The sequence below is a fragment of the Anopheles ziemanni genome, chromosome 2 (assembly GCF_943734765.1).
Source record: "Anopheles ziemanni chromosome 2, idAnoZiCoDA_A2_x.2, whole genome shotgun sequence".
NCBI lineage: Eukaryota > Metazoa > Arthropoda > Insecta > Diptera > Culicidae > Anopheles > Anopheles ziemanni.
Window position 1 is genome coordinate 4,562,805 of NC_080705.1, and position 25,996 is coordinate 4,588,800.

Genomic DNA, 25,996 nt, shown 5'->3' on the forward strand with positions numbered 1-25,996 from the left:
GAAGGTAATAAATCCATGAGTTATGGATGCATGATAAGCGTTTGCTGATATGGCCAGGCCGGGGTTAACGTCGAAGTTATAGTTGTTTGTTTCCATCGACAACTATTGCTTTTTATGGCAGTTTTGTTTTCATCATGAATGGTTTCTTTTTTCATTCTCATACAATAATTGTTAATATATGCTTAGAATGAAACGGAATGAGCTAGGTTTCGTAATATTTTTTCATTTTTTTCCAATATAAATTTATAGGACAATTAGACAGTTACATCTGTGTGCTTTTCCTTTTATAGAATTGATGCAATGTGAATAGAAATCTCCCGGTCTTGCAGCGTTCGTTCAAAGCCGTGCAATAGAAAAACATGAAATTAGATTCTAATTAATACCATTGGGCAATTGTTGTTCACGGTTGCAAATGATTGTTCTCGCAATAACCCAACCGACCGTAGACAAATCCACCCCGAGTGCGACATTAGATATGCGTTCGAATCTCGCAGCCTGGCCATTTCCATTTTCCTATTTGGCCCGCGACCCTTGCGAGAACTCGCTCGCCCCCCCCCCCCCGGTTGAAGGGGTGGGGCGGACGGTTGATTGAACTTTCGGTCTCCCTGGCCACCACCACCTTCCCGGCTGCCTCCGTTGGCGTCCAGCTGCGCCGTTGGGACACTCGCCTGACAAAGTGAAAGACGCTGAAATTGGCCCCCCCACCTCCCTCTGCGGTTTGGTTTGGAAGCTTTCTAACCGTGATGGCAGCGTGATTTTTATGGAGCGCGTTCGGAAAAAGGGCAACCACCACACTCCCCCTCCCTCCCGAGCTAGGAGAAAGGGACGGACGGCCGTCAGCTAGGAAAGCATAGATCGCAATGGACTGATTGTGAAGTGAAGGGAGAGGGTGGGGGGAGAGGAGGGAGTATGCAAACCGGAGTGGCCAACCAAACGAGTTGGAAAAGCATAGATGGACCGTTGGATGCTCTGACTCTTTCCTAACCTAGCTCCCCTCCCCTTCTTCTCCCATTACGTCTTTCATCCATCAAAAGCGACACGCTAATGCCTCTTCTATAAGTCTGGCCACTCCAGTGCGTGGCACAATCTCTTCGATAGAGAGAGACAGAGAGAAGGCCCGCCGGGGGTTCAGTTCGTGTGTCAGCTTTTAGCGAGGTTAATGTATTCCTATCGCGGGCTTCGTTTGCATTTTGAAAAATCAACAACCGATCAACGCCAGATGCGATCGCTGGATGGCCAAACGGTGTGGACAGCGAAAATCCCTGACAGCCTTTTTTCTTTCTCGTTTCCCAACTTTGGTGATCTTGTTTTTCGTTACGACACTTTATTGTTTTTGTTTTGCTTTATCTGTTTGGGTAATATACATTTTTTGTTCTGGTACTAATTCTTATTTTACAATTTTCTCTTACCATAATGTTTTTCTGTTTTTATTCGTCTCTCTCCCAGAAACAAAATTGTCCCACACGAGTCCCACCTTATCCATTATGGAGGCAAATAATAATAATGTTATTAACGCACGTTTTGGCCCTTCACGGTCGTTGAACAATACAGATTGAAAGCCATGGCATTTTGTTTGGCGATGTCTACAAGGTTCCTGCTTAAGGCCGATGACGATTTACATCGACACTTTGAAAATGGTCTCGCTTTAAAAGAAGCTTATCGTCAGGCCATTTGAGGCCTTACCTTGAGATTTAGAACCGATGTGAGGCTTCGATCGAGTGTGCTTACATTAAATGGCAACGTGACTTGTTGGAGAATCCCTTTTCGGTGACCGATTTCGACATCTCCGCCGATGTGCAAGGATTTGCAAGTCCAAAGAACCAGTGTCGAAGCGAGGAAAAAGGATTGGTGCCGCCGATGAGGGGCAAGGGAAGGTGGTGTAGAATAAATCTTCTCTTGTGGCATTCACCGTTTTGCGCAAATCGCCTAGCTGAGACGGGTCCGGCAATGGTTGAGGTGTGCTCTATGGGTTGCACCAAAGGATGGTATATACCGTCCGAACATGAATTAATGAACGGTTGTCCACGGTATTGTGAAACAATATTTTATTCATACAGCGTACAACACACAATCCCTCGCTGGTCAGCGAGCGGCAAGGGTTGGTAGCTTTTGGGCCGCTTCGGGCATTCGATCGCGAAATCGGCGCGTCATCAGGAAGGCTAATTTTGAGAAGTTGAATTTAATTTCTCCCATTGCCCAAAAAACATAAAACAGAAGAAAAGCCTCGAGTTGTTTTGCTTTTACAACCTCATAAAGTCGGGCAGGCAGCTTTTCGACAATGCGAAGTCGCGAAGAAAGGGAATTTTGCACGAATTATCATAAGCTTTTGGAGGTATGAAAGTGGATGACTCAAAAGCGTGGCGAAGAGGTGTTTGAACTGGCAATGATGTCCATGTCGTGTTGGGTCATAAGCAAGCTCTTCTTTTACAATTTTTCTTATACAGATAACCGCTAAAACTTACGATGTTATTTACCTTTGTATCTACCGAAAACACTTTCCAAAATCATAAACCATGTTGCTTAACTTTGTACAGCTTTGTGCAGTGTAAAAAATAGTAAAATTTAATTGTTTAGTATGAAAGAAAAGAAAAATCATTTACAAACAACAGTACAGCACGAGAAAGAACAGTAGAAAATCGATTTAGCAATAACTCTATAATCCTTATCGGACTTGCCAATCTGCAAGCCCGGGTGCGAGGGTATGCAAACAAGGGCGGCACGACCGATGGCTGGACGGATGGAATTTCAATTTCAATGCAAATCCTGCTGCTGATGGCCATTGAACAAGCACATCCTTATGCATCTATTCGAACGCACGGCACGGTTCATTATGCAAGTCGTCACCGTTAGGCGGACTGTTTTGCTCATCCGCTTGCAGAATCTCATTCCATATGTACACCTATTAATGCTGTTTACTATGTCCTTTGTCGATGGTTCTTCATTGGTTTTCAAATGTATCGTTCAACAATTGTGTGCTCATTGGGAATAAAGATGTCGCTGGGTAAATATTATTAGGTATTAGAAATAGGTTATTTTCATTATCTTCATTTAAAAATTATTCTACTATTACGTTTTCGTTATACTCCTATACTAAAAGTTGCTCACCTTCTTTGTTTGTTGTCTTAATGTCGAACGAAGCAAATCACCTCAATAAAACCAAGCAAATTGAAGAAGTAACGCAACCTAAATCGAACACATAAAAGACAGAATATAACGGTGGAGAATAGTGAACTTGCGTTTGCTTTCTTAGTGGCGGAAGGAAGAGAAGCAGCGAAAAAACGATTTCGGATCCATGCTTCACTTTGCGTTGCCTTTTAGTTAGCCTTTTGGACTCGATCGAGTCCCCCCATGGACGTTTCGAGGAAAGGAAATCTAAAACGCCACGAATTAAGATGTTCCACATAGGGAGAGGGTGGGTGATGCGTTGGGAAACGGTTCCGTTCTAATGCATTGGCTGCACCGTTCAATTAGTTGGTTTGTTGAACCCGGCGGGAGGCGATGGGCCGGGAGAAACCGGAATAACGACCGAAGCGCTACGGATACTCGAACGTGTTCCAACGTCGAAGGGGGCTTTAGTATCATATTTCGTGGGTCAACGGATCGATGGGACCGCGTTCTTTTTTTCCTTCAATTTTCCACTCCCTCCCCAGCCAGACAGTATCGATCCGAGGCCCGTTTTCCGCAACAACACGTGAGATAAATGTGCCGCCCATCGTTACTTGCTCCCCCCCCTCCTCAACCCACGTTCGGATGGTACCGATGGCTAAAACCGGCAATGGACACTGGACACTGGCTTCTGTGCGGTTCCATTATGGCTACGGTGTCCAACATGGCCGCGAAGCACGTGCACGCAATGATGGTGGAAGCCAAAAATTTGGGCCGTTTGCCAGCACGGGCCGATCCTCTCCACGGAAGGGAGGGAGGGGGATGATCTTGCGGGGGAGGTGGTACAATTTTGTACGAAAATAGTAAAACTATTAATTCGCCCACTGGCGACGGTGTCGTGTATGCTGGTGTCCCAACCGATGTGTTGGAACGCCACACACATGCATTTGCTAATCCGATCGATGACGTGCTTCACGACGTTTTACGCAAGTGTTGAATGTCAAAAGGCAGTTTAGACCGACGGGCTTGTTTTTTTTCTTCTCTCCTACATGCACCGTTGAGAAAGGAGTGTGTTGGGAAAGTGTAACCGTTTTGTCGCGCAGTCCGAACCAATTGCCAACGGTGCGCTATTATGAAAGAATCACGAGCCGGTTTAGTCAAGAAATGTTCACTTCTATGTTACCGGTTTGACTTGCAGTTCATGCGTGAGATAATTTCTTCTAAATGTCAGTTCAAAATAAACGACTTTCTCTTCGGTTGGTAAAATAAGGATGACATTAATGATTTAACCTCAAAACACAGAAAATGGAACGAAAACTATAATCCGGTAGCTCGGAAAAGGTACTACTACCGTACGGTAGTCGATCGTTGGATAGATCAAATTGAATCAAACAAATTTTGAACAACAAAACAGCAGAAGAAAAACAAAATAAAAACCCTCGAGGGCTTCCACTTCGTCTCCACTTCGGGCGCCACCAACGCGCCTCTTTGGTCTTTGTGTTTGAACTCTTTTGTGTTTGGCGTGAATCAGCGCATCACTAATCCTTCCTGCTGCCCCCCCCCCCACCCCTCCCCCTCCTCTTCCTTACCAACCCTTTGGAGGCAGTGTTTTTCGCGGACAGAGGCCATTTTAATCTCCCATTTTCGCCACACTTTGGCCCCCGGGTTTCCACTGGTGGGATAATTTTTCTGCCATCCCCCCCATTTTTTTTTGTTGGCGCCCCCTAACCTCCGAGGATACGCGTTTGATTTAATCCCCCCAACACCCAATCCCTCCCCCGAACCGATGCCCGTTTATTATCTCTTTTGGGATTTGTTGTACAGCCTCTCTTTGTGTTTTGATTTGGATTGTGTTTACTTTTGGGAGAGGGTTGAAAGGGGGGTGGAGAAGGTATTCATTTAAAGCGGAGCCCATACCGCGGATTTTCTTTTCCCCGTTTTGCGGTGGGTGGGTGGGCCCCCTCCCCCCCCACGAAGCTTCCATTCGAATGATTCGTTTGGCGAGAGATGATAGCATCTCTCGGCTCTTCTGCTTCTTGTTGGAATGGACCCAACCGCGCTCATTAGGCGGCACATATACTTACACGGCCGTGAAGCGTGTCGTGCATATTTTACTATTCAAATTTTTCCGACCAACCAACACACATTTTCCCAATCGTCGTCGTTTGGACTGCGCTTCTCGGTTGCATCGGTTGAACGCATCACACCGACACCGACTCTTCGGACACACACACACATTTGAGGAGAGAACAAAACTCCATTGAAAACTCACCCCCACCCTGGCCCCCGACTCATCATCGGCCATCTTCTTTTTGTTTCTCACATCGGGAAATTGTTGCTACTTTGCATACTTCAAGCTGCGTCGGTTGCTTTTGCACACTATCGCATGTAATGCTGCTTACATGAACTTTGTTTAGCCGATGCCAGCTTGAAACGTACTTTAGCTTCATTTCAACACCCATTACCACCGCCCAGTAGTTGTTTTTCCCCGCTTCCTTTTTTTCCACATCATGTTTCATCAATTGGAAAAAAGGTACCGTTTGTGAAAAATCGCTGGCAGCAGTCCAACTCCGAGTTTTCATGTGTGGCTTTACCCGTGGCTCATTAACCGCACGCCAACCCGTTTGGTGACATGCACCCACTCCCATTTCTAGCCGCTAATCTCGTGGGACGACACATGGGACAGCGCGTGTCTAGTCTATGGGAGAAATGCGACGGGAACATCTGTAACTGCGGTTTAGTTATATTAGAATCACGTTGTTGTTTTTGATTTTTTTTCACAATTAATCGAATTATAGAACTGAAAACTTCCATGAACAACATATGGCAGATAAGTGAGCTTCTAAGTTGGGCTTCTATTGTTAAGTTCTTCAACTACTGACTTTCTACTTATTGTAGAACACACTATTCATCATCAATTTTTTGTTGCAGAGCTATTGTCGTTTATTAAACATTATTTGTTCGTCAAATACAAAACTTTTTCCTGCAAAAAAACCCTGAATGGAACTTTCCATGGCTTTTCCCATCGTAGCTGTTCGATCACTTTGGATCGCGTTTACCGATAAGGCGTTATCAGATCCCGAGGTAACAAGCCCCTCAAATGTTTTCCTTGACGCCTAACTTTCCCCTGACGTAGGCAGCTTTGGTTGATGACGTACGATTGTCTCAAGTTCCTGTGGGTTACTAGTAACCGAGGGAGATCCTTCTGTCTAAACCAAGGCTTCAATTGGCTTCTTTTGAAAGTGGGATGAAAGAGATGTAAGAAAAGTATTTAAACAATGACGAAAATCGAGGCGGACATCCGGGAAGGTGGTACATGTAGTTTACTACAGGTTAGGATGTGAGGGAAGCACTTGTTCCGGGGGCCACCTTACACAGGACCTACGTCATCAGTGCGACGTGTTTACGTGTGTGGGAAGGGCCAACCTCTGGTGTAACGAAATTTTGCTCAATAACCCTCTCAGCTGAGGAATGTTTTCCCGCGTCCATTTAACAAATGAACAAGTGTGGGCGGCCCAGGTGTTTCCCCCCTATACGTCGATGACGTACACACCAACCCCCGGGAAACGGATGTTTGCGCTGACCCCCTCGGCTGCAGTGTGTGCTGCAAGTAATGTTGCCTTCTTTCTTGTAGTCGACTGTGTGCCAACAGCTGGTCTTGGCGTGTTTCTTAGTGTGTCATCAGACTTAAAGCTGTAGACAAAAAACCCCATTATCGACGTCGGGAGAGTTAATACAGCCAACACCAGTCCGTGTCTGTGGCCAGAGTTTATTCCAGTTGTTTGGTGCAAAGTTCTCCGGGCGCCAGCGGTTCGAGCGTCGTTAGGCAATCTCGTTTGATCCAGTTGCCCCCGGGGACGCCTAAGGCGGTGCACGCGTTCGCCAACGTGACGTAACCAACGAAGCCAATCCAAGGTGCTCAAGCTGTGAACTTCCTGGAATCACCCTCGAAAAGTTAGATTAAATTAATCTGACTTAGAGGGACTTGTGCGGTACTGGATCATAGAACTTGTAAGTCATGTATAAAATTCCTGGTAGCTCAGAACGCGTCATCAACTTGGCGTCATTAAGAGAGTGTGAAGCCGTTCCACTCAACATTCCACCCACCAACTGCGTGTGCGATCAGTGTCTTCCGTGTTGTAAATCATCCACGGATCGTCTTGGAGGACATGCTCATTGTTTTGCTTCCTCATTGCACAGCCTACAGCCCCGGCATCGGTTCTGCATGTACACAAATCAGCAGACACAAATCCGGTTGGGTTGATTGTGCTGCGAACGACATTGACGTGCTGGGTAGCAAGCAGCTGGGTCTACGTGTACTCGATGAGTAACGATAGAGAGCTGTTGTAGTAGAGCTTCCAAGGCTTCTACGAATCACGTTTATTCCGTTCCAATTCCTCCCCTCCCCCGCAACCGATGTTCCCCATACTTTAGACTGCCCTTTTGCGATATCAGTGTAAGTGAAGTGCATCGCGCGCAGTGCGTTCTTCCCACACCGGTCGTACGGTGCTCGTCTGCTCGGAAGCTTCTCTAATTGCCTTATTGATGACGTCAATAACGAACACAGGTGAACAGCGAAAGATACGTTACAGTGGCAGTGAGTGAAAGGGAAAAAGGACATTCATGTTCGTTAGACATCCCTTTAGGAGATTCGAGGAAAGGAACTGGTAATAAAGTCTGTTATTAATTAAAACCCACATTGATCCTTGGAAGAGGATTCATTATAGATAGGAGTAGAATGGTGTCCCTGCTTTTCCTGACGAGGTACACAATTAAAACGAAGCAAAATGCTCGTATTTCTCTTCACTTAATTGTTAGTTATTAACTCCCAAAATAAAGTAAAAAACAAACTCCCGAGGTAAATGTCGAGTTCTTCCAGAACGTGCACGCCATAACCGGTTTAGCCAGTTATTTCAGTTTACTTCTCGTTACCTCAGCAACGAGGAGGAGAAAAGGTTGGCGTGGAGATGGTGGTGGTGCGGATTTTGTAGAGCGTGTACATCAAGCGGGGCAGCATCATCACCGTTGCTTCTCCCAAGCACCGGTACCGAGGCCGAGATACAGCTTTAATGATCGTTATTGATCTCAATTTGCAATTAGTTGCACCTCTCGAGCTCTCCGAAGCCACCGGATTGTTCACGCCGAAACGCGCGGCCTGCTCTGATGGTGTTTTCGAAGGTAAATCGGCCAAAATCGGAACACCAACGGACGTTCAGAGGCGGGTGATAATCTACAGCGAAGGGCGTTGGAATAAGGTTTGTGTTATTTTATTGGCAAAACAGTGGATTACCCCGAATTTCGTTAGGAACAGAATATTGCGTTTATTTATTCAAACGAGTTCTTTTATTTCGTTCAATAGTCCAGTGAGTTAGTAGATTGCTTTTCATGAAGTTGGCCTACTGCTATGTTACACTCCACCAGTGTGTGGCGCCTTTACTCGTTTGTTCTGGTTGGTTTGCTGGAAATCGCACCGGATTCGGCTCCGGCCCCCAAATGCTCGATGGCCAATGCCGATCCGGTTGAGGATCCACGGTGTGTCCGAACCGGGGGGGCGTGGGCGAGAAGTAATTGAATTATGGTGAGCTAAAGCCGAAATCGGATCGAATTTCCCCGCCGTAGCGGCAACAAAAATTAGACATGGATACGCACAACCTGCTCTCTAGTACATGTCTATCCACCTTGGGAACAGCACCCTTTGGTTCAGGGAGAGAAAGAGCGACGAGTTACATCGTTGATGTAAAGAACAAAGACTGAAGGACGAAACCAGCGCTTCAGTAGCGAAGGTGGTGGAGAGGTCCGGTCCATGTTTATCGCGATTATCACAATTATGCTCCGTGCGATCATCATCGGTTCGGACTCGATCTGTGCCTTTGGTTGGACTACATTTTCGAAGGCCGGAGCCATTACTTCGTGCAGGGGCCATTTTGTTCTCGTTCCAATCTTGCTCATCGTGCGCTTCATGGACGCATGGTGCCGAGAGCGCCATCTTCTGCACTTGGTGTTGCGATTAATGATTAAACACCGTTAATTGTGCCATTTGACCTGGATAGAGGGGGCAAGAAATTAAAAGCACGTATGAAACGACGACAAGCCAGTCGTTTGAATATCTGTGAAGAACTGACGATAAAGACGAATGTTCTTGAAGGTGTCATCAATCACCGTTGAATGTGTCAAGGCATGTATAGTGACCTAGAAGTTATCAGATTTGAGCAGGTTTGGTTCTCAACATCAAAACGTTGTATCTATTACACACAAAATTTGGGGTATTTTAAATAATTTCCTCGATGTGTTCTCCTCCACATTTATTAATGTTCCAGTACCGACACTTCGTTCATGAGACATGCCAAGCTGGGTGGAACTCCGGTAGTAACCTCAACGATCACTCGCCATTCGCCAACCAGTTCCGCTAGGATGTCATCGAACCCAAAGGTACCCAACGGAACCATATTGAACGATTCCACGTGCTGGAAGGAATGTTTTGGATGTTAAATTGGGGCTTTCCTCCGGTCGAAACATTCAATTCCCATTGCTTATACTCACTCCAGCATACAGCGGGCAACGCGTGTTGTTCATATGCTTCGTGACGGAGTACCAAATCTCGTGCTTGGCGAGCATAGCGCCACAGAGATTCAACACCCGCTTTCCGTACGGCGTCGGGATCCACTCTCCCTTTTCTTGTTTCTGCCCGAAGATGTTGAGCTGCGGAAAATTTGTTCATTTGTAGTCTAATTCACTAGCTTCAGTGCTGACGCCATACCAACTCCTTCACTTACCCCGATCGGAGAATGAATATCTTTCACGACGACTAGTTTTCCGTTCAGGAACAGCTCGTCGTCGTCCGAAAGAAAGATCTTCAGATCCGAAACGTCCCATGGAAACGGTTTGCTAATGGAGGGACATTCCTTAAATAACTTGTTCACCTCTATCACAAATTTAGCCTGTGAAGTACGTCAACGAAAATTACTCTTATCCAGTGGAAACATGAACAGTTAAAATCACAACTTACAGTGGAAAAGTTCACCAATAACGTAAGCCACAAAATTATGTTCCACATGATCCCACCGCCTGAGAGTTCGATTCTAATGCCGAGCGATGGTGGACCACCTGTCAAAAGTTAACTCGCACCAGGCGAGCTTTGCATGCACGTAATTAGCCATTCGATACGATCAATAATGTGTTGTGGTTGTTATCCCTTTCCGTGGGTGACAAGTTTTCACTTTTATCTAAACTTCCGACAGCTGCGCAACACAGTAGTCATAGCCATTGCCGATGGGAAAACATCGCATTGAAACATTGTTGACAGAAACGATAGTTTTTATTGGATACATTTTAATATGCCTATGTTTATCTTGTTTGCTTGATCAAAGCAGTCGGTTATGACTGCCATTAGTAATTGGATCGCTGGAAGTGATTGAAACACCCCGTGTCTATAGGTTTAGTATTGGCACTTTACTTCTTTTTCTATTACTATTATTTTATGTAAGGGAATTCCCTCTGTTATTTTTTTGTTAAAATGACTTGTTTTTTTTTGTGACACTATCTTAGAACGATGTGGTGAATTCCCGGTTCCCACCCTGAAATCGTACCGCTTATATGGTCACAATCTTTATGGATGTTCAATGTTTTCATGTTTGCATTTTACTCCTCCGCTTAAGATAAGAAAACTTGTCGTTCGATGTGGTTGCGATTACAAGCACCAACCTTTTTGGACGGGGGGGGAGGGTGTCTCTTGAGTTTGCCCTCAGCTAATTGGGTTTCCACTATCAGTAGGCTGTGCGCGCAATGCAATACACGCACAAATGTTTATCGCTAGCCAATTGCATTGAGGTTTATGACATTTAACTACAAAAAAATACCGATTATTTCGGTTAGTCATTCACACCTCGACGCGTAAGAGGTGCGCTGCCTAACGCCTAACACCCCATTTGTTGGTGGAGTCATAACACCCTTTCGGGAAGTGGAAATTCAGATGTTTTAAGAGAGCAGGTGATTCAGCGATACCGACCTGGTTTGGTGGTTGTGTTTGTGGTAGCGGCACCGTATGGTATTCGGCCCCGTTGGGAGTGGGTTGGCATATTATCAGACGTTTATATATTTCTGTACACCCCCATTACACACCCGACTCACACCGAGCTCTTCCATTTCTATTGCCATTACAGATAGCACCCGGCGCGAACCCAAACCCAGCGTCGCTGGCGCGCAACTCGTTGCATCGTATCCGTACCGGCGCTGTTCCATCCATTTGAGGTGAGGTGAATAAAACATGAGTCTCTTCAGTGGCCCCGGTGCCGTCGGTGTAACAACGGTTGGCACAATCGCACAATTGGACTCCATCGAGCGCTGCTACCCCAGCTGACTGGGTGCTGGAACGATCGAAGCAATACGCTGCGAGCGTGTTAAGTGTTAAGTGAGGACTTAGGAAACGAAGGATTATACATTGGACGTAAGAATATTGGACCACCGCATCAGCATCACCATGGGCAAGATAAACGCCAGTCACAGTAACTACTGTTACGATAGTATGCTGAAGCGTTCGGATGATAAGTATCTGAGAAGCTGCAGCGCCACGGCGGAAGAAGCAATCGACGAGGTTGAACGGAATCACTCGAACGTGTCCCAGACCGGAGAAGGTGAGACGTGCGAACGGATGAAACGTAAATCCGAGTGGTACAAGGACTCGCAGAACGAGGACGACGACGATGACAACAGTGAGGATGACGAGCGCGTCGAAGATCAACATCAACATTACCGCCAGGATGGTGGCGACGGTGTCGAGCGGATTGACGAACACCGGCTGGTGTACCGCGCGGAAGGGAACGCCAACATTGTCCTCTCCCTGTCCGACAACAAGCACGTCCTCCGGATGCGCAAATCCACCATCGTGACGCGGGAAGGCAAGGGTAGGCAATCGATTTTCCATCGAAAATTATGTGTTTGACCAATGAGATAACCTAATCTTTCGGTTCTCCTATTCCAGTCGAAACCAACGTCGACCTTCGGCGGTTCGTGAAGTACTCGCTGGCAATTTCGCATCAGTTCTCGGCCTGCTACGTACCGACGCCCAAGCTGGCTCACCTCAACACGTACAACCTGCAGGCCTTCAATGAGCAACTGAGACGCTTTCGGCCCGGTAAGAAGTTGTTCATGTTGTTCTCCGCTGCGCATCCGCTGCGAAATGTCAGTTGTTTACATTGTCCCGACCGATTCCCTCACCAAGGCTACGAATCCTTGCGATGAAGATATCTTTTCTTCGAGCCACATCGAGTTCGCGGCAAAAAATTAATCCAGTTTTTATTCTACACCTTCACTCTCCAGCGACCCGGCTTGGGAAGGAAATCCGCGAACTCGATGGCATTCTTTATCCCGACGTAGCTTTCCTACCGAAGTGGTTGTCTCCGGCACCGGATCGCGATTTCAATCAGGTAAGTGCAACTGGTTTGATTGTAATGAAATACATTTATAAGTTGGTTTAATTAATACCTCTGTAGAAAGGGCATTGTGTCTGCGAATATTGTTTCTCTAATGAAGATATCGTTTGCGTGCAATCTGCAAATACATATTCTATTTTCGAACGTCATTATTTTATAACTCTAGTTTAATGTCTTTTATTTCATGATGTACGACACAAGGACAACATTTACCTGGTAATCATGCTTAGTGTTCGTTATCGTGATAGAAACGAACATCAAACATATTTCTTTTCAAACGTTTTCCCAGAAGCGTGGCATAACGGCACGGGTTTATCCGATTCCGAAGTAGTAAACAACTGTGTACACGTGCGCCATGTAATGGTTTGAGATTCCTTTTCTAGGAAAATCTCTTTGGAGATTTGCATCGATCCGTATTTCCTTCACTGAGATACGCTTTTGTAAAGAGGATCGAATGTGAATGTACTTTCGGAACATACATTACTTAACATCAAAATTCACTACGTCAAAGGACAATCTGGAGGACCTTTTGACAGGTTCATCATCCCCCGATTTATAGTAGCGCGTGTTTGGCAAAAGTCTAATTATAATTGCATTCGTTCGGGTGCAAACATCAATCAAGCTCGCTAACACCCTTCTTACCCCGCTTTTCTCTGTCCTATTTTCATTACAGGAATGTAAAATTTCCACCACAAACATCACCCCGACCCACTTTCAGACGTACTGTGTCGAGATCAAGCCGAAGCAGGGATGGTTCTCGTACGAATTCTGTGATAACATTCCCATTCCGGAGCTAGCCAGTGGCGACCTTCGGAAGTGCCGTTACTGTTTACATCAATATTTAAAGGTAGGTACGAAGTGGCGCGTGGTAGACATGTTAATTCCCGCGCGGGAAGGACGCACCAAATGAAGTGTGATCAAAAACAAAATCAATTTACTCAACTGTTTTTTTTTTTCTTTCTGTTGTTTACAGCTCCAAAAGAAATCGATAGCCAAAATTAGTAAATACTGTCCCTTGGATCTCTACTCTGGGTAAGTAGAACGACTGGCCGTTTGGGGCTGTTATTATAAATGCTGCTCGGACGATTTGTTATTACGGCTCGAAATTACTACGAACTACAAACCGTGGTCACCCTATCTCTCAAGGCTCAGCCCGGCCGATGGTTACCGGCGTAATCAGGTTCTTCGTTGTGTTTTATTTACGCCTTGTGCCGTTCGTAAAGCGTCACCCGTTTTCGGTTGCCCTTTGTGGCCACAGCAACTAACCGATCCGATGCTCTGCCTCGGGGGTTGTTTTTGGTGACCAAAAATAGCGATCAATAGCGCGGACGAAACCGCCACAACCCGTCGTGTGTAAGTTTGTTGTTTTCGGTTTTGGTTTTGGTGTGGCGATTGTCTTGTCAAACCGACCTCGCTGCCGGATAGTGGCGAACGTAGCTGTTGTCCTGTGTCGACGGATGTGCCGAATGTCACCCGGCTGAAAAAAAACGGGGTGCACGTTTCATATCGACATTTTTCCGAAGCCGAAAGCCGCCGAAAAACAAACCTTTTACTGCCGGCCAAACCCGCTATCCGGGTGGGTCGGGTATCCATTTACAAAGTATGACCAGTCCCGAATGGACCTCAAGGAGAACGAACCAGTTAGCATTGCGATGAATCGAACCGAGGGTGTTGTACACAAATATATTTTTACATCAGAAAAATTGGACGGAAAAATCGATTTTCGAAGTTGACCATGCATGAGTAGCCTTTTGCTCCTGCTGTCCTTAAGTGTACGGTGTCATATGGATGTGTTTGCTTTGTGTCCGCAGGTGGCGTTAGTCACAGCGAGCCGCATGAGTAACGTTGCTATTATTACGCATGATTGCGTACTTTTGGGGAAAATGCCAAATAATGATCACCTCCCTCTAATGATCGCGTCCATCAGAGACATGGGAAACCACTTCAACTACGACCATTTCCAGTGTACGCCATCCCCAATGGATTTCAACACGTACCGGTATGATAGGGCATGCATTTTTGATGGCACAAGCCAGTTGAACGCTTGTTTACGCTATTATTAAGTATTTATTTTTATATTACTCCCGCGGAGGTATTTGTGAAAAATCGGAATTTTATTTTAGTGATCATACCGAACTTAGAGTCCACTCGTTTTAGCTAGTTTTCTTTCGGTACAACTGAAGCGTTCGTTTGAAATCTATTTCTATAATCCATCTGGTTGAGGTTTGCTTCTTCGCTGGGACAGTTTTGGCATCTTTTTCTAGCGAACAGTTACAGAATAAGTCGTGCTGCTTGTGAAATCTTTTCTTCTGCTTACAAGAGACACTTGCTTTGGCCGAATGGTTTAGCTTTTACTTAAAATATTTCGCATTGAATCTTTAGTTATCTTTGCAAATTGAGTCCCTCGTTGGTTGGTTGGATACAGTGAATCGATGACATGTTTGGGTAAAAAAAAACCGGTGACTGACCTTTAAGCGTTAATTATGACGGACTTGTTATTTAATGGCATATCATCGTCTTCTTCAGTTGCAGCAGCTTGTTTGCTTGTGGACGGCTGGCTTACCTGGAGGGTGGCGAGGACTCGTGAGGATTCGCGTCACGATGCGTTGGTTGCACCGTGCGTGGTCCCAAGCCATGCACGAACGCACGCACGGATGAACGTTCCTACTCCGTGGGTCCGTGGGACGGATGGGGACAGGGTTATAAATAAATTTCAATTATTACTTCGCCTTTGGCCCGATCCCAAAAATATAAACACATCCTCGAGTAAATTTCTCTCCCCCCGCAGCCGGTCAGCATTCCCACCTCTCCGTCGCTTTCCAACGACCAACGGTTGGCCAACGCTACCGGATCGCCTCGATCCCGATCTCGTTTGCGAACCATACGAATATGCACCGTACCGATCCGTTGCGTTCCTAGCCTGCTGCGTTTACGTGATCCATGCACTTTCGAATCGTCGTGTTGCGGCATTCAATATTTTCACCATTACCCCTCCACTCGGGGTTGGTTTCTTCTCCCACCCGAGTGTTTAAAAAAGGACAAAGACGGTATAGGATAGTGCGGCAGCAACCAACGCGTGTTGTGCGAATCTTTGCTAAGAAATGTCGAAGCAATGCAACACACGACGCCATCGGGGTGCAACCGGACGAGATCGCGTTCGGAGATTTTACATCTACGTGCGATCTTTTCGGGGGATATTTTTAGGCCTCCTTCTTGTTGCGGTTGGCGTTGGGATGGCCTGGTGTGTGTAGTTGTGTACACCTTATGATCAGAGTGGGTGTAATCGAGGAAAAAGAAGGGAAAGGTTGAAATGGGGTCCGCGAGGAAGAGAAGAAGGGCGAACAAACTCGTGTGTCCACCTCAGCTGGCCATACATCACAATGGTGCCATTGCACTTCTTGCGCGTTATATGACATACGGGGGGAAGGATAATTTCACCTACGTGAATAAGCGACTGAACAACTGAGGTTCAAGAAGTACTTTATAGCCCGTTGAGAAAAATATCCTTTTTATCTCTTAGGTTACGGTTTTATTTCATCCACATGTTCAACAGGCTACTATTTTCTTCCTTAAGCCACATTCTATTTTCCTGCCATTACTTACCACATCGTTTTACGTTCAACTTTCTCCACAACCTTGCAATCATCTTTGCATCGTCGGGTGATGCTGTGTGCAGTGTGCATTCCACACGCACTCTCCGAGACGTTGAATAGGTCAAGGGGCACGGGAAAGTTGGAATGCTTCCTTTTCTGATAGCCTTCACGTGCGTTTTCTTCGTTTGGAAAGTAACCTTCCCTTCGGGTTTAATGGTTAGAAATGAAATGAGGCTAGAAAAGGGAAAAATAAGATCAAGTGTTTGTTTTTCTTAACCATATTTTTGTTTTCTTTTACTATTGCAGTAAACCCATACGTGTTCTCCATGCCGTGAAAGGCCTTATCGGTGCCCCGCAGAACAATTTCAAGATACTGAAAAATGGCAAGGTCGTGTACGATGATAAGTGCGAGAAGTCGGTGTTCAATCGAATCCTGAAGGAGATGTTTCCCCGCGATGGTCGCACAAAAGAAGAGTAAGTATAGCAATGATTGTGTTTGATTATGAATTATTATTTAACCTATTAATTATTGTGTTTTTTTATCCTTTTTCCGTGTAGAAGGAAAACAATCTTCATGAATCTGATTAAAGAAATCTTGCTGAAGGACTTTTCCACAAACGACGAAAATAGCGATCGAAAGTTGCTAACGATTAGGAAAGATCGCAAGAAGGTTTGTAGTTTATGTTGCTCCTACGATCGGAAGTGATCATGAAAATATCGTTCTTTTTTATTTGAATTTGCAGAAAGACAAAAATCAGCTTCACGAACGAGCTTGCAATGCCGTCAGTCAACCGTTTCTCACCGAAAGCTGTGCCCTACGCCAAATCCTCGACGTTCAGCTGCTCGTGAAGGTACACTCGTTTCGTTTTTGTCAACCGGAGGCCCTTTTGTTTAACTATTCTCTTTTTCCAGTCAAGCATTGATCACCTTGGCGCGTCTAAATTCGGCAAATCATCATTAGTATCCACGACGTCGTCGTCATCGTCGCCATCGTCGACGGATCCGTATGGTTATATTGATGAAATGTATGAAAAGTATTTAGACTACAAAGAGGACACAGCGTACGGTAGTCGGAGGAGCGACGGCAGCAGTAACATCAGCAACGGCTCCGATTCCGATGCAAACACCTGGCCATCCCAAGGCGCGGGCGAACAGTCGAAACTGTTCTGCACCGAATACCTGTCCGAGAAGGAACAGTATCAACTCGGGGCAACTGCCCTGGACTGCTCGATCATGATCACGTTCCGTCGGCTGGTAGGAGACCGTGCCGAAGAGGACAGGTATGTGCGCACTGGGAAAAAGGAATCCCTCCGAGGGTGTAGGGAACACTATGCATGTCTGTCCTTTCTGTCCGGGTGGTGCTGGTTGGGGGAGTATATTTTTAAGCAGGATTGAACCTGCTTGACTACCTGCCTGAGGCTAGAATACGAAGAAAAGGAAATGAGATTACCTCAAAGGATAAAGATTTCGAGGCTGAGAAACACTGACAGACCTATTTATTATCCCGACCAAGAACCGATGCACAGGTCTGTGTCTGGCCTCCGCCGAAGCAATGTACGGGTCTGGCAGATTAAAAAAAAAACAATTAAAGTTTCTCCTACCAAGGTCCTTGTAAACAACTCCCCATGTGTTCGATGGAAAAGGAATCCCGACGCACTTTAATGTCGTATTGGGTTTCTAGGGACGATTTCCTGAGAATTTTCCTTTTTTCGGCGAACGCTTCTGTGTGTTCTTTTTCATCGCTGTGTATGGGTTTTAACGTTCGATGGTGGAAGCATTGAGACAGTGGCTTGTGTACAGGAAATGACCCGGCGGGTGAGAATTTGTTTTTTAACGGAAAAAGGGACTTTTGGACCGCTGAGATTGTGTCGCCGCTTGTATGGATTCGTCACGATCGGGATCCTTTTGCTTTCGTCCGGTTCATGAATTGTTTGTGTTTTTTGTAAATGAGTTTTCGACCAACCATGCTTTAGCTACCAATTTTGGTTGAAGGTTTTATGTTTCAACGTTGGTATGGCTTTCTTTGCTTCAATGGACAGATTTTTACAGCTAGGAGGTACAGGAAGTTTCATAAAATTGGACACTTCTCTTCCGATGTTTGTCACTTCTATAATTAGTTCGTTTATTTCTATTCCTTTTTAATGTTATTTTACATTTTGCATAGCGTTATGCCTATATCTAGTCAATTTTAAAACACGATTCTTTGTTTTCTTTCCTCTCCCCAGCTTGTCCGCCACAGCTCGGAATCACATCGTCACCATCGAGGGCATGAAGTTTATGGTGAACGTGACAATAACCGATCTGGACCCAAAATCGCACAAACATTACACCAAGTACGTCGAACAGCTCGCGACATCCGTGGTCGCTTACCGAGACTTTATGAGCAAACTGAGGCGCTAGAACGGGCGCCCAGGACAAACTACTCCATCCGGTTAATGGTTCTAAAACTTATATACGCAGTCAGTCGCTCAGAATTCTGTGCAACATGAACCGAACCTCAGATGAAAAGCAATAACACGCATATGTATTTCCTGATCAATGTAACTAGGGCCGGCGTGGCTCATCTGTTTCTTTTTTAAAGCAAAACTCTCTACTAGTGGTGTAAGAATATTTATGAACACTTACTAACACAGAATTCCCTATACGCGCCACAGCAATAGACAAACGGTTTTACGTGGCATATGAACATACTTTAGCGGATAAGTTATGAGTGAGTGTGCTTGTTTCTTTTCATAGGCGGATGTTTAAGCATTTACAAACTTCTCCTGACAAAAGCACAAGCGACAAGGAAAGATTAAATACAGGAAAAGACGTGCAAACACGTGACTGTTAGTTAGGAATAGGTCACGATGCTCGAGGATAGCGTTAAAATTCATTCAAAAATAAGTATGAACAATGGCTACAAAGCAGCAAGTAAGTACGGAAAAGAAAAGCACGAACTGTTAACTGTTGTTGGAAGATTATATTTACGTTTCCTTGTTAGGGATTAACTGATTGCAAAGCACTCGCACAGATGACTCGATAAAGTATTTGGACACTTGTATTTTTACTAGGGAAAAAGATGATGGAAAACTTAGCGAAACTTCGCCTACTTCGACTTTATATACAAACAACCTACAGAAGAGACATGCTATTGCCAAACGAAACCAACAATTTCCTTACTAACTGGGTGCTCATCTTTAATGTGCCGTACCGTTTCGATTGCTTTATTTATGAACTTATTTATTTCCACTGACGCATTATAGGGCGTCGTATAATTTAAGTATTTATGACTTCCGATTCATCGTAAAAGTGTAATGTTTAGTTTAAAGATAGTGCTGATAAGTGCAACCGATTTACTTTTATCTCCCACTGTTTGTCTTATAACCCGTTTTAAGATTCAATTTCACACTTTACCTTTAGCGGGGATTATACAGAGCGTTTTTCGAACCAATTTTATGTGCAGTAAGCGAAACCCTGGTGGTCATATTTATAGCGTAGACACGCATCTTTGTGCGCATTGGAACAAAAGTCTGGATTGTAAAACGTTTCCTTACTCAACACGATGTAGAAGAAAGTGTGTTTAGCTAATTATTTTATTGAAAAAAAAGTTTCTTCATCAATCGTATCGAGGGTAAAGAGGGAAGATGGGAGGACGCATAATCTGTTAAGGTGCATTTGTACTATCGAAACTGACACATTTCTCTACTGTATTCAGTAAGTTTCACTCGGTATGGCATGCGTTTAAGACAAAGGAACAATTTCAGAAGTATTTATATTTAACATGATTCGATATTCATGATTACTTGTTCTCAAGTGTACTAAACTATAAAATAAATTAGGTAAGAAAAGTAATAAGAATACGAAAAAACAGCCATCCGAAACACACATAAACATACATTTAGTTTTACGCCTTTTGTTTGGTTCGTTCCATTTTCGTTCGATGGTCATAAAATGGGCCATAAACTGATATTTGTTAATAGAAGCAATTATTGGTAGATGTGGAGCTTCAGGATGGAATGTGGAATGTCGAAAAGAACGTCGATCAATTATTTGGGGATGCTTCGCGTCGTCCTTTCCAGTTATCCGCGTGTCGTTCATTGTGTTGGTATCCTTTCAGTTGAGCGCATGGGATGCCCTTTGCGTGACGATAAATTCCTTCCGAGGCAACTGGGCGCTGTAGGAAAAGGACACACCCAACCCGTTACCGTAAAGACACGCGCCAGACGATGGTGCACGAAACGATGCCTGATGGCAACAAGTCATTAGGCGTATAACAATGGGGAGGGGATTGGCAATTCTTTGCCTGTATCCTGTTGCTTCGCCGGAAAAAGGTGTGGAGCGAGCGTTTTCGTGGGCGCGTCGATAAGCGCTCGTTGGAACGTTGCGGGACGAATACTCAGTCATTTTCGCGCTACCGACCGAAACGGGACCGACGGACACGGGACCTGATGGGGAACAAAATCGTCACTTTTACCGACCAGCAGCTGGAAGACTACCAGGATTGTACGTTTTTCACGCGCAAGGAAATCCTGCGGGTGCACCAGCGTTTCCACGAGGCAAGTCCGGATCTGGTGCCTTTGGTCATGGCCGAAGGGCAGGCGTCCACGTTGCAGGTGCCCCGGGAACGCATCGAGAAGCTGCCTGAGCTGGTCGAGAATCCCTTCAAGGGAAGGATGTGCGAGGCGTTTTCGCGCGATGGTGACGGCAATCTTACGTTCGAGGACTTTCTCGATCTGCTGTCGGTATTTAGCGAGCAAGCTCCAAGGGACATTAAGGTGTACTACGCGTTTAAAATCTATGGTACGGGACTGTTTTTAACGTGTGCTATAACCTCTTTTAAAATTTATTTCTTTTTTGTTACATTTTTCAGACTACGATCGTGACGGGTTCATTGGACAATCGGATCTGCTGAACGTCATAACGGCGCTAACTCGCAACGAGCTAACGGCAGAGGAACATCAGCAGATTGCGGAGAAAGTGATCGAGGAAGCGGACGTGGATGGGGATGGTAAGCTTTCCTATCTGGAGTTTGAACACGTGATTACGCGGGCACCAGATTTCCTCTCCACGTTCCATATTCGAATCTAAGATGTGTGCTGCAAATCAACCTTCCAAGCAAGTAAACTTTTACTGAAACGCTGAATCTTATTTATGGAAGCCCTTTCAATAATTTATCAATAAAGAGTTCGTTTCTAGTTTACTCTAAACAATTCTAAAACTTGATTTTCTGTTTAAAATAGTTTACAATGAACATCACGCGAACGAATTAATCTACAATTATCAGTTGTGAGATGCAATTGAAAATTTTCTGCTTGAAATGTGTAGCGAGATGTTGTTATTTCAAATACACTATCTTACTGAACTGCTGCGCTTACTATTTTATACTCTAACACGATTGTGCCGGATGTCTGTGGATATCATGCTACCGGAATTACATTTGGTTTTTAATTAAAAACCCGTAAAATAACGATGATTAAAAAATTCGAAATTGATTTGTTGCGTGCGAGTCCGCTAACTTGTGTGCAAGCAAAAACATGACATACCTTGGTACAGCTTTGTTTTAGGTGCCTTGTGTTTAAGGCTTTCCATCTAAACCCTGGTCAACTAGCACAGCTTTTTTCAGCAGCCTTGGTCGATGGTCTTGACGAAAGAACCGTTAAACTGAACGAACAATTTAAGGATAATAAAATAATGTAACTTTACAATCGTACATAGCATAAATAAATTGTGATAATCAGTTGATCAATCTCAATGAATTGTTCCATACTATTTTTCGTGAAAGATAACTGGATGGATTAAATGGAAAATTGTTGAACCCATGCTCAATTTAGCAGCTACCGAACTTGAACCTTCTCTTCTCCGTACCTAATCTCATCTCTTGGAAGGATTAATACCCATCTATATAGCAATAGATGCACTTTAACTCTTCCAGCAAACGCAATGCAATTCAACACGCATCCACCATCAAACGCATAGGGGTTGGCAGCATATGCTAATGTACATTCCAGAAAAGTGAATTCTCCGAACTGGGAATACTATTTCAATTTCAATTCCATCGTGCTTTAATGGAAGGATGTGCTGGTTCGGTTTGGGAGCGGAGGGCGCTGATCGTAAAATTTCATCTTAGAGTTTCTTGCGCCTCAAGTGTATTGCCGGTTGCTGCTAGAGGAAACATCCTTGGCATCTTTAAGCTGATGAACTGCAGCAGAAGGCGAACAAACTTCTGTGAAACAATCTCCATAAATGCCATCTGCAGATCCTGACTGACTTGGTTTGATCCATTGACTGCTTTCATGTGCAATGATTCGCCGGAATTTCAAAGCACATGCCCAAAGATCTTAAAATCTCAAATGCCACTAAAATGGTCGTTAAAAGAGCATTTAAAGCAGATAAATGGTATGTATAATGCCGGTTCCAAAAGACTTTAAAAAGGCACCACATTATTTGTAATGTTGAGCTGCAAAACCCCTAGAACCATAACTCATACTGGGTTCAGTCGTGAAACAGTTAATTATAATCCGTATCTCACCGAGTGATTGTGGAGGAACGTGTCGTTTATAATCCTCTTTTCGATTCGCACATTTTCCAAGCGACTGGTTTTTATTTCTTCAACCCTTTCTTTCTTTCATGTTGACTTTTGTGAAGCCTGTAAAGGCCGTGCAGGATCAAGTGCCGCATGTTTACTTTTCAAAACAAGATTTGTCCCAATCTCAGCATTCACTTGAGACACGTAAAGTAAGCTGTCTGCTTTTTTTATCACCCAATTTTGGTTAAAGCCTCAACCAGTCAAGTTTGGCTGAAGAAGCTTTTCGCACATTGATGCTAATGGGCAAAATGTTGGTCACAATTCGTTGGTTTGGCCATAAACCACCTGCTTCAGTTCACATTTGAGAACCGAATCGAGCTAAGACACACAACGCAGATTTTTTCTCAAGTTTGCTTCTGTTTGGAGTCACTTTCAACCTTCGTGGCGGTTGCCGGTCATGGCCAACTCCCAGGCTGAACAGTCCGGACTGCACTGAATTACGTCAAATCCCAGGCACGTCGCTTCGGGTGACCCACGCACGTCTACTTCGAGGACTTTCTCTCCCTTTAGTGCGTTCGACAGTTCATCATGCAGTTCCATCGATATGGGACTGATTATGAAGCTCATAACGCGAGTGTTGGTCATAAATCACGGCAATCAATTTGAAATTTAATCAGGGCATGATGGAATGGTCAATGTGTTACTCCCCTGTGGGCCTTTGGTATGTTTATTATCCTCGCAATTATGGGTTTCATATCAGTTTTGATAGGGATGGTTCGCAAATTACTGTTTATCTTACGTTTATTTCTCTTTTTACGATCATTTGTGAGGGTATAATGCCAAACTAATGTGAATTGTTATATTGCAAAACCTATCTACTATCTACTATTGTAAAAATGAGATAACCATCATCTTCTGCTTCCGCAAGGAACATCGGCACCTTAAGTGCTTTCATAATTGACGCATTCTTGAAACAAAATTAATGTCAAAATCCCTCACTCCAGGCGCTTCACCTCGTTGTCTGAGGTTGCGAACGCGTCCCTTCGAATTATCCTTCCATCCGTTGGGACGTGCTCGAGTTCAAACATATTTCCGTTACAACCAGTTTCCCGAGCCTCCCGAACCCGAACCGAGTGTTTGCCCTCTTCCGGGGCGTAAACGTCTTCACGGAACGATACTCGGATCTATCTTTAATATGACAGATCACCTTTCAGACACCACACTCCGCTTGGTGCCACTGACACACGACCAAACCCTTCCCCACGTACGACCCCATCCCTTCTCCGCCGGAGGTTATGCTGCGCACGTTTTTATTATGCTTTATGCTCCCTTATGCCAGCGCGATTCCAAAACCCGTCGTGTGGTTTATCACCTTCCCGTGGGCCTCCCCGAGAGTGAGTGTGTGTGCCTTATTGGCAACAAACAACTATTTTCCTAGGGGGGGGAACAAAGGACTGAACACGGAGGGCGTCAACTTATGTTATTTCCTACTTTTTGTGTGTGTGTGCTTTTTTTCAATTCGCCCCATTTGGCATCCCTCGGTCTGATGAATGCGGGCCATAACTTCCACTTCCAGATGGTCGAACGCCGGTCCGGAGCTTCCAGGGACGCGTATGCTTTCTTATCTCTCCTCGAACCTTCCCGGTGTGCCTTTTCGATCGAGACACGCTTCGAGGACCCGCTCTTACCTTTTCCGGCCATCCCAACACATATGTGTGTGTGTGTTTGTCGTAAATTCTGACACGTGCCACGATCGTCGATCGAAGTCTCCGAGATCGTAGCATGCGTGGGCTTTTTTTTATTTGCAGTAGTAGGGATTGCGTAAATATTTGCACTTCGCTTCGTTTGAACATTCTTTACGGTTCGTTTAGGAACGATTTTCCAGCCTTCCCCCCACCCGGGGAGCCTATCGAGCAAATGGAGGATGGATGGGACCGAAGGCTGGAACAAGCCATAAAGTAAATCGAATTGGAGAACGAAACACGATAGAGGACACGGGCAGACCGAAACAATAAACGTCATGAAACAAGATGATCTCTCGTGCAAGTCGGAGCCAATTTAGGAAAAACACTGATGTTGCTAATTAAAGTGGCACACCGATATGTGAAACGAGTTCTAGGTGAGTCCTTTTGAGTATTTTCTGATTGTTGGACGATTAAGGAAGCCGAGGTTTAATGTCCGACACCTTTCGCAAGAGGCTAAAGGATGTTGGTTGTGTCATTGAAAGACAAAGTATAGAATAAAAGTATGATTAATCCTGGATTAAATTAAATTGTTGAATTATTATAAATAAGAACTCATAAATCATATAATTATTAGGTTATTCTTTAAAAATACTAGGTATAAAGGTCGAGATTGAAAACTCATCGGAACATGTAAAAATAGTTTGAAAAGTAAAACAGTTTTGGTACGTCAAAATCGAAGAAAGCAATATTTCCACGTGCAAAATTTGTTCACAAAAAGTAATTTTTAGTAATCACGTTAACTTGAGCGTTCGTATTGAAATAAAATATAATAGTTTCTTTTGAGCCTTTTAAACAATATTTTTGATCAAAATCCGGCTTAACGGTAGTGCATTAAATCTCGTTTTCAACTCATGATTCAGAGATACAAACAGTAAATCAAAATTGTTAAATCCTTCAAATCAAATTATGAAAACTTTCATCATTTTGTTTGATCGAAAATTATATTATAGAAGACTTGCATCCATCCAAACTCGAACAAAACCGCAAAGTAAAGTAAATCGCTTCGACTCCACTCGAATGTAAGCTACTTCAAGTGTTGCAGTTTGCTGCATCGAGCCGTTTAAATTTATTACATAGAGTTACGCGTCCGATTCCTGCCGCAAAACGATTTTCCCGAGCCGCATGCCAAAAGCGAACGCTCGCGCCAGGTTATGATGATTTCGATGGCAACATGTTCATTATTGTGATTGCAACTTTCCAGCGTTCCAGGTGGTTTGTGTAGTGCAGAGGTAGGTGATTGTGGCCCAACGAACGCATCCATCGGATATTACTGCTGCAGGATGCATCATTGACGCATTGGCCTCGTTCGTTTGGGGGAAGGGTTTCCTTTTTTGTCCGATTTTTTTCCCTCCCACCAGGGCCAAACGTGTGGGAATGCGTCGATGGATGGGCGTTACTTGTGGGGGAGGGTGGGTTTAACGCATGCATAAATGCAATCAATCATAAGCACCCGGAGCGTCTGCGATGAGTGCAGTTTTGCAGTAAGCGCAACATCGCTCACGGTGCATCCAGAATAAATGGAGCTTCCAAAATGTTCGATAGTCGTTGAGCTTGGTTTGAAGTGTTGGAAAATGTACATCTAGATTAAATGGGAAGTTAAGAAGGTACTTCAACAAA

The 25,996-nt window shown here is 44.6% G+C and overlaps 4 protein-coding genes across 5 annotated transcripts in view; 2 read left to right on the plus strand and 2 right to left on the minus strand.

Annotated features, from left to right (window-relative positions):
- LOC131281639 (inositol-pentakisphosphate 2-kinase) overlaps positions 1 to 18,540 on the plus strand; it is a 79,190-nt gene extending 60,650 nt beyond the window's left edge. For both annotated transcript variants that reach the window (XM_058310985.1, XM_058310984.1), the window contains 10 exons: positions 11,265 to 12,005; positions 12,083 to 12,235; positions 12,421 to 12,527; positions 13,207 to 13,380; positions 13,507 to 13,565; positions 16,433 to 16,600; positions 16,685 to 16,796; positions 16,870 to 16,977; positions 17,039 to 17,406; positions 18,352 to 18,540. In XM_058310985.1, coding sequence (XP_058166968.1) covers positions 11,582 to 12,005; positions 12,083 to 12,235; positions 12,421 to 12,527; positions 13,207 to 13,380; positions 13,507 to 13,565; positions 16,433 to 16,600; positions 16,685 to 16,796; positions 16,870 to 16,977; positions 17,039 to 17,406; positions 18,352 to 18,526 — 1,848 coding nt within the window. In that variant the 5' untranslated portion in view covers positions 11,265 to 11,581 and the 3' untranslated portion in view covers positions 18,527 to 18,540. The remainder of the gene's footprint in view (positions 1 to 11,264; positions 12,006 to 12,082; positions 12,236 to 12,420; positions 12,528 to 13,206; positions 13,381 to 13,506; positions 13,566 to 16,432; positions 16,601 to 16,684; positions 16,797 to 16,869; positions 16,978 to 17,038; positions 17,407 to 18,351) is intronic.
- LOC131281640 (aromatic-L-amino-acid decarboxylase) overlaps positions 1 to 25,996 on the minus strand; it is a 160,719-nt gene that overhangs the window by 95,339 nt on the left and 39,384 nt on the right. The window lies entirely within an intron of this gene.
- On the minus strand, positions 9,411 to 10,159 carry LOC131283146 (uncharacterized). Its single transcript, XM_058312723.1, has 4 exons — positions 10,112 to 10,159; positions 9,879 to 10,043; positions 9,646 to 9,804; positions 9,411 to 9,569 (listed from the first exon to the last, which is right to left on the minus strand). Exons 1-4 carry the CDS (start codon positions 10,157 to 10,159, stop codon positions 9,411 to 9,413), a joined length of 531 nt encoding a protein of 176 aa, XP_058168706.1.
- LOC131281644 (calcium and integrin-binding family member 2) lies at positions 12,766 to 21,196 on the plus strand. Its single transcript, XM_058310990.1, has 3 exons — positions 12,766 to 12,777; positions 20,554 to 20,908; positions 20,979 to 21,196. The coding sequence occupies exons 2-3, from the start codon at positions 20,557 to 20,559 to the stop codon at positions 21,194 to 21,196; spliced, it is 570 nt and encodes a 189-aa protein (XP_058166973.1). The 5' UTR covers positions 12,766 to 12,777; positions 20,554 to 20,556.

What these genes read in the sequence shown, in the direction of transcription:
- LOC131283146 (XM_058312723.1), bottom strand. Translation starts at nt 10,159, where the DNA reads ATGTGGAACATAATTTTGTGGCTTACGTTATTGGTGAACTTTTCCACT. An exon ending in TATTGGTGAACTTTTCCACT is followed by an intron (nt 10,044 to 10,111) that starts GTAAGTTGTGAT and finishes CGTACTTCACAG; the next exon opens with GCTAAATTTGTGATAGAGGT. An exon ending in ATATTCATTCTCCGATCGGG is followed by an intron (nt 9,805 to 9,878) that starts GTAAGTGAAGGA and finishes AATTTTCCGCAG; the next exon opens with CTCAACATCTTCGGGCAGAA.
- LOC131281644 (XM_058310990.1), top strand. Translation starts at nt 20,557, where the DNA reads ATGGGGAACAAAATCGTCACTTTTACCGACCAGCAGCTGGAAGACTAC. An exon ending in CTACGCGTTTAAAATCTATG is followed by an intron (nt 20,909 to 20,978) that starts GTACGGGACTGT and finishes TACATTTTTCAG; the next exon opens with ACTACGATCGTGACGGGTTC.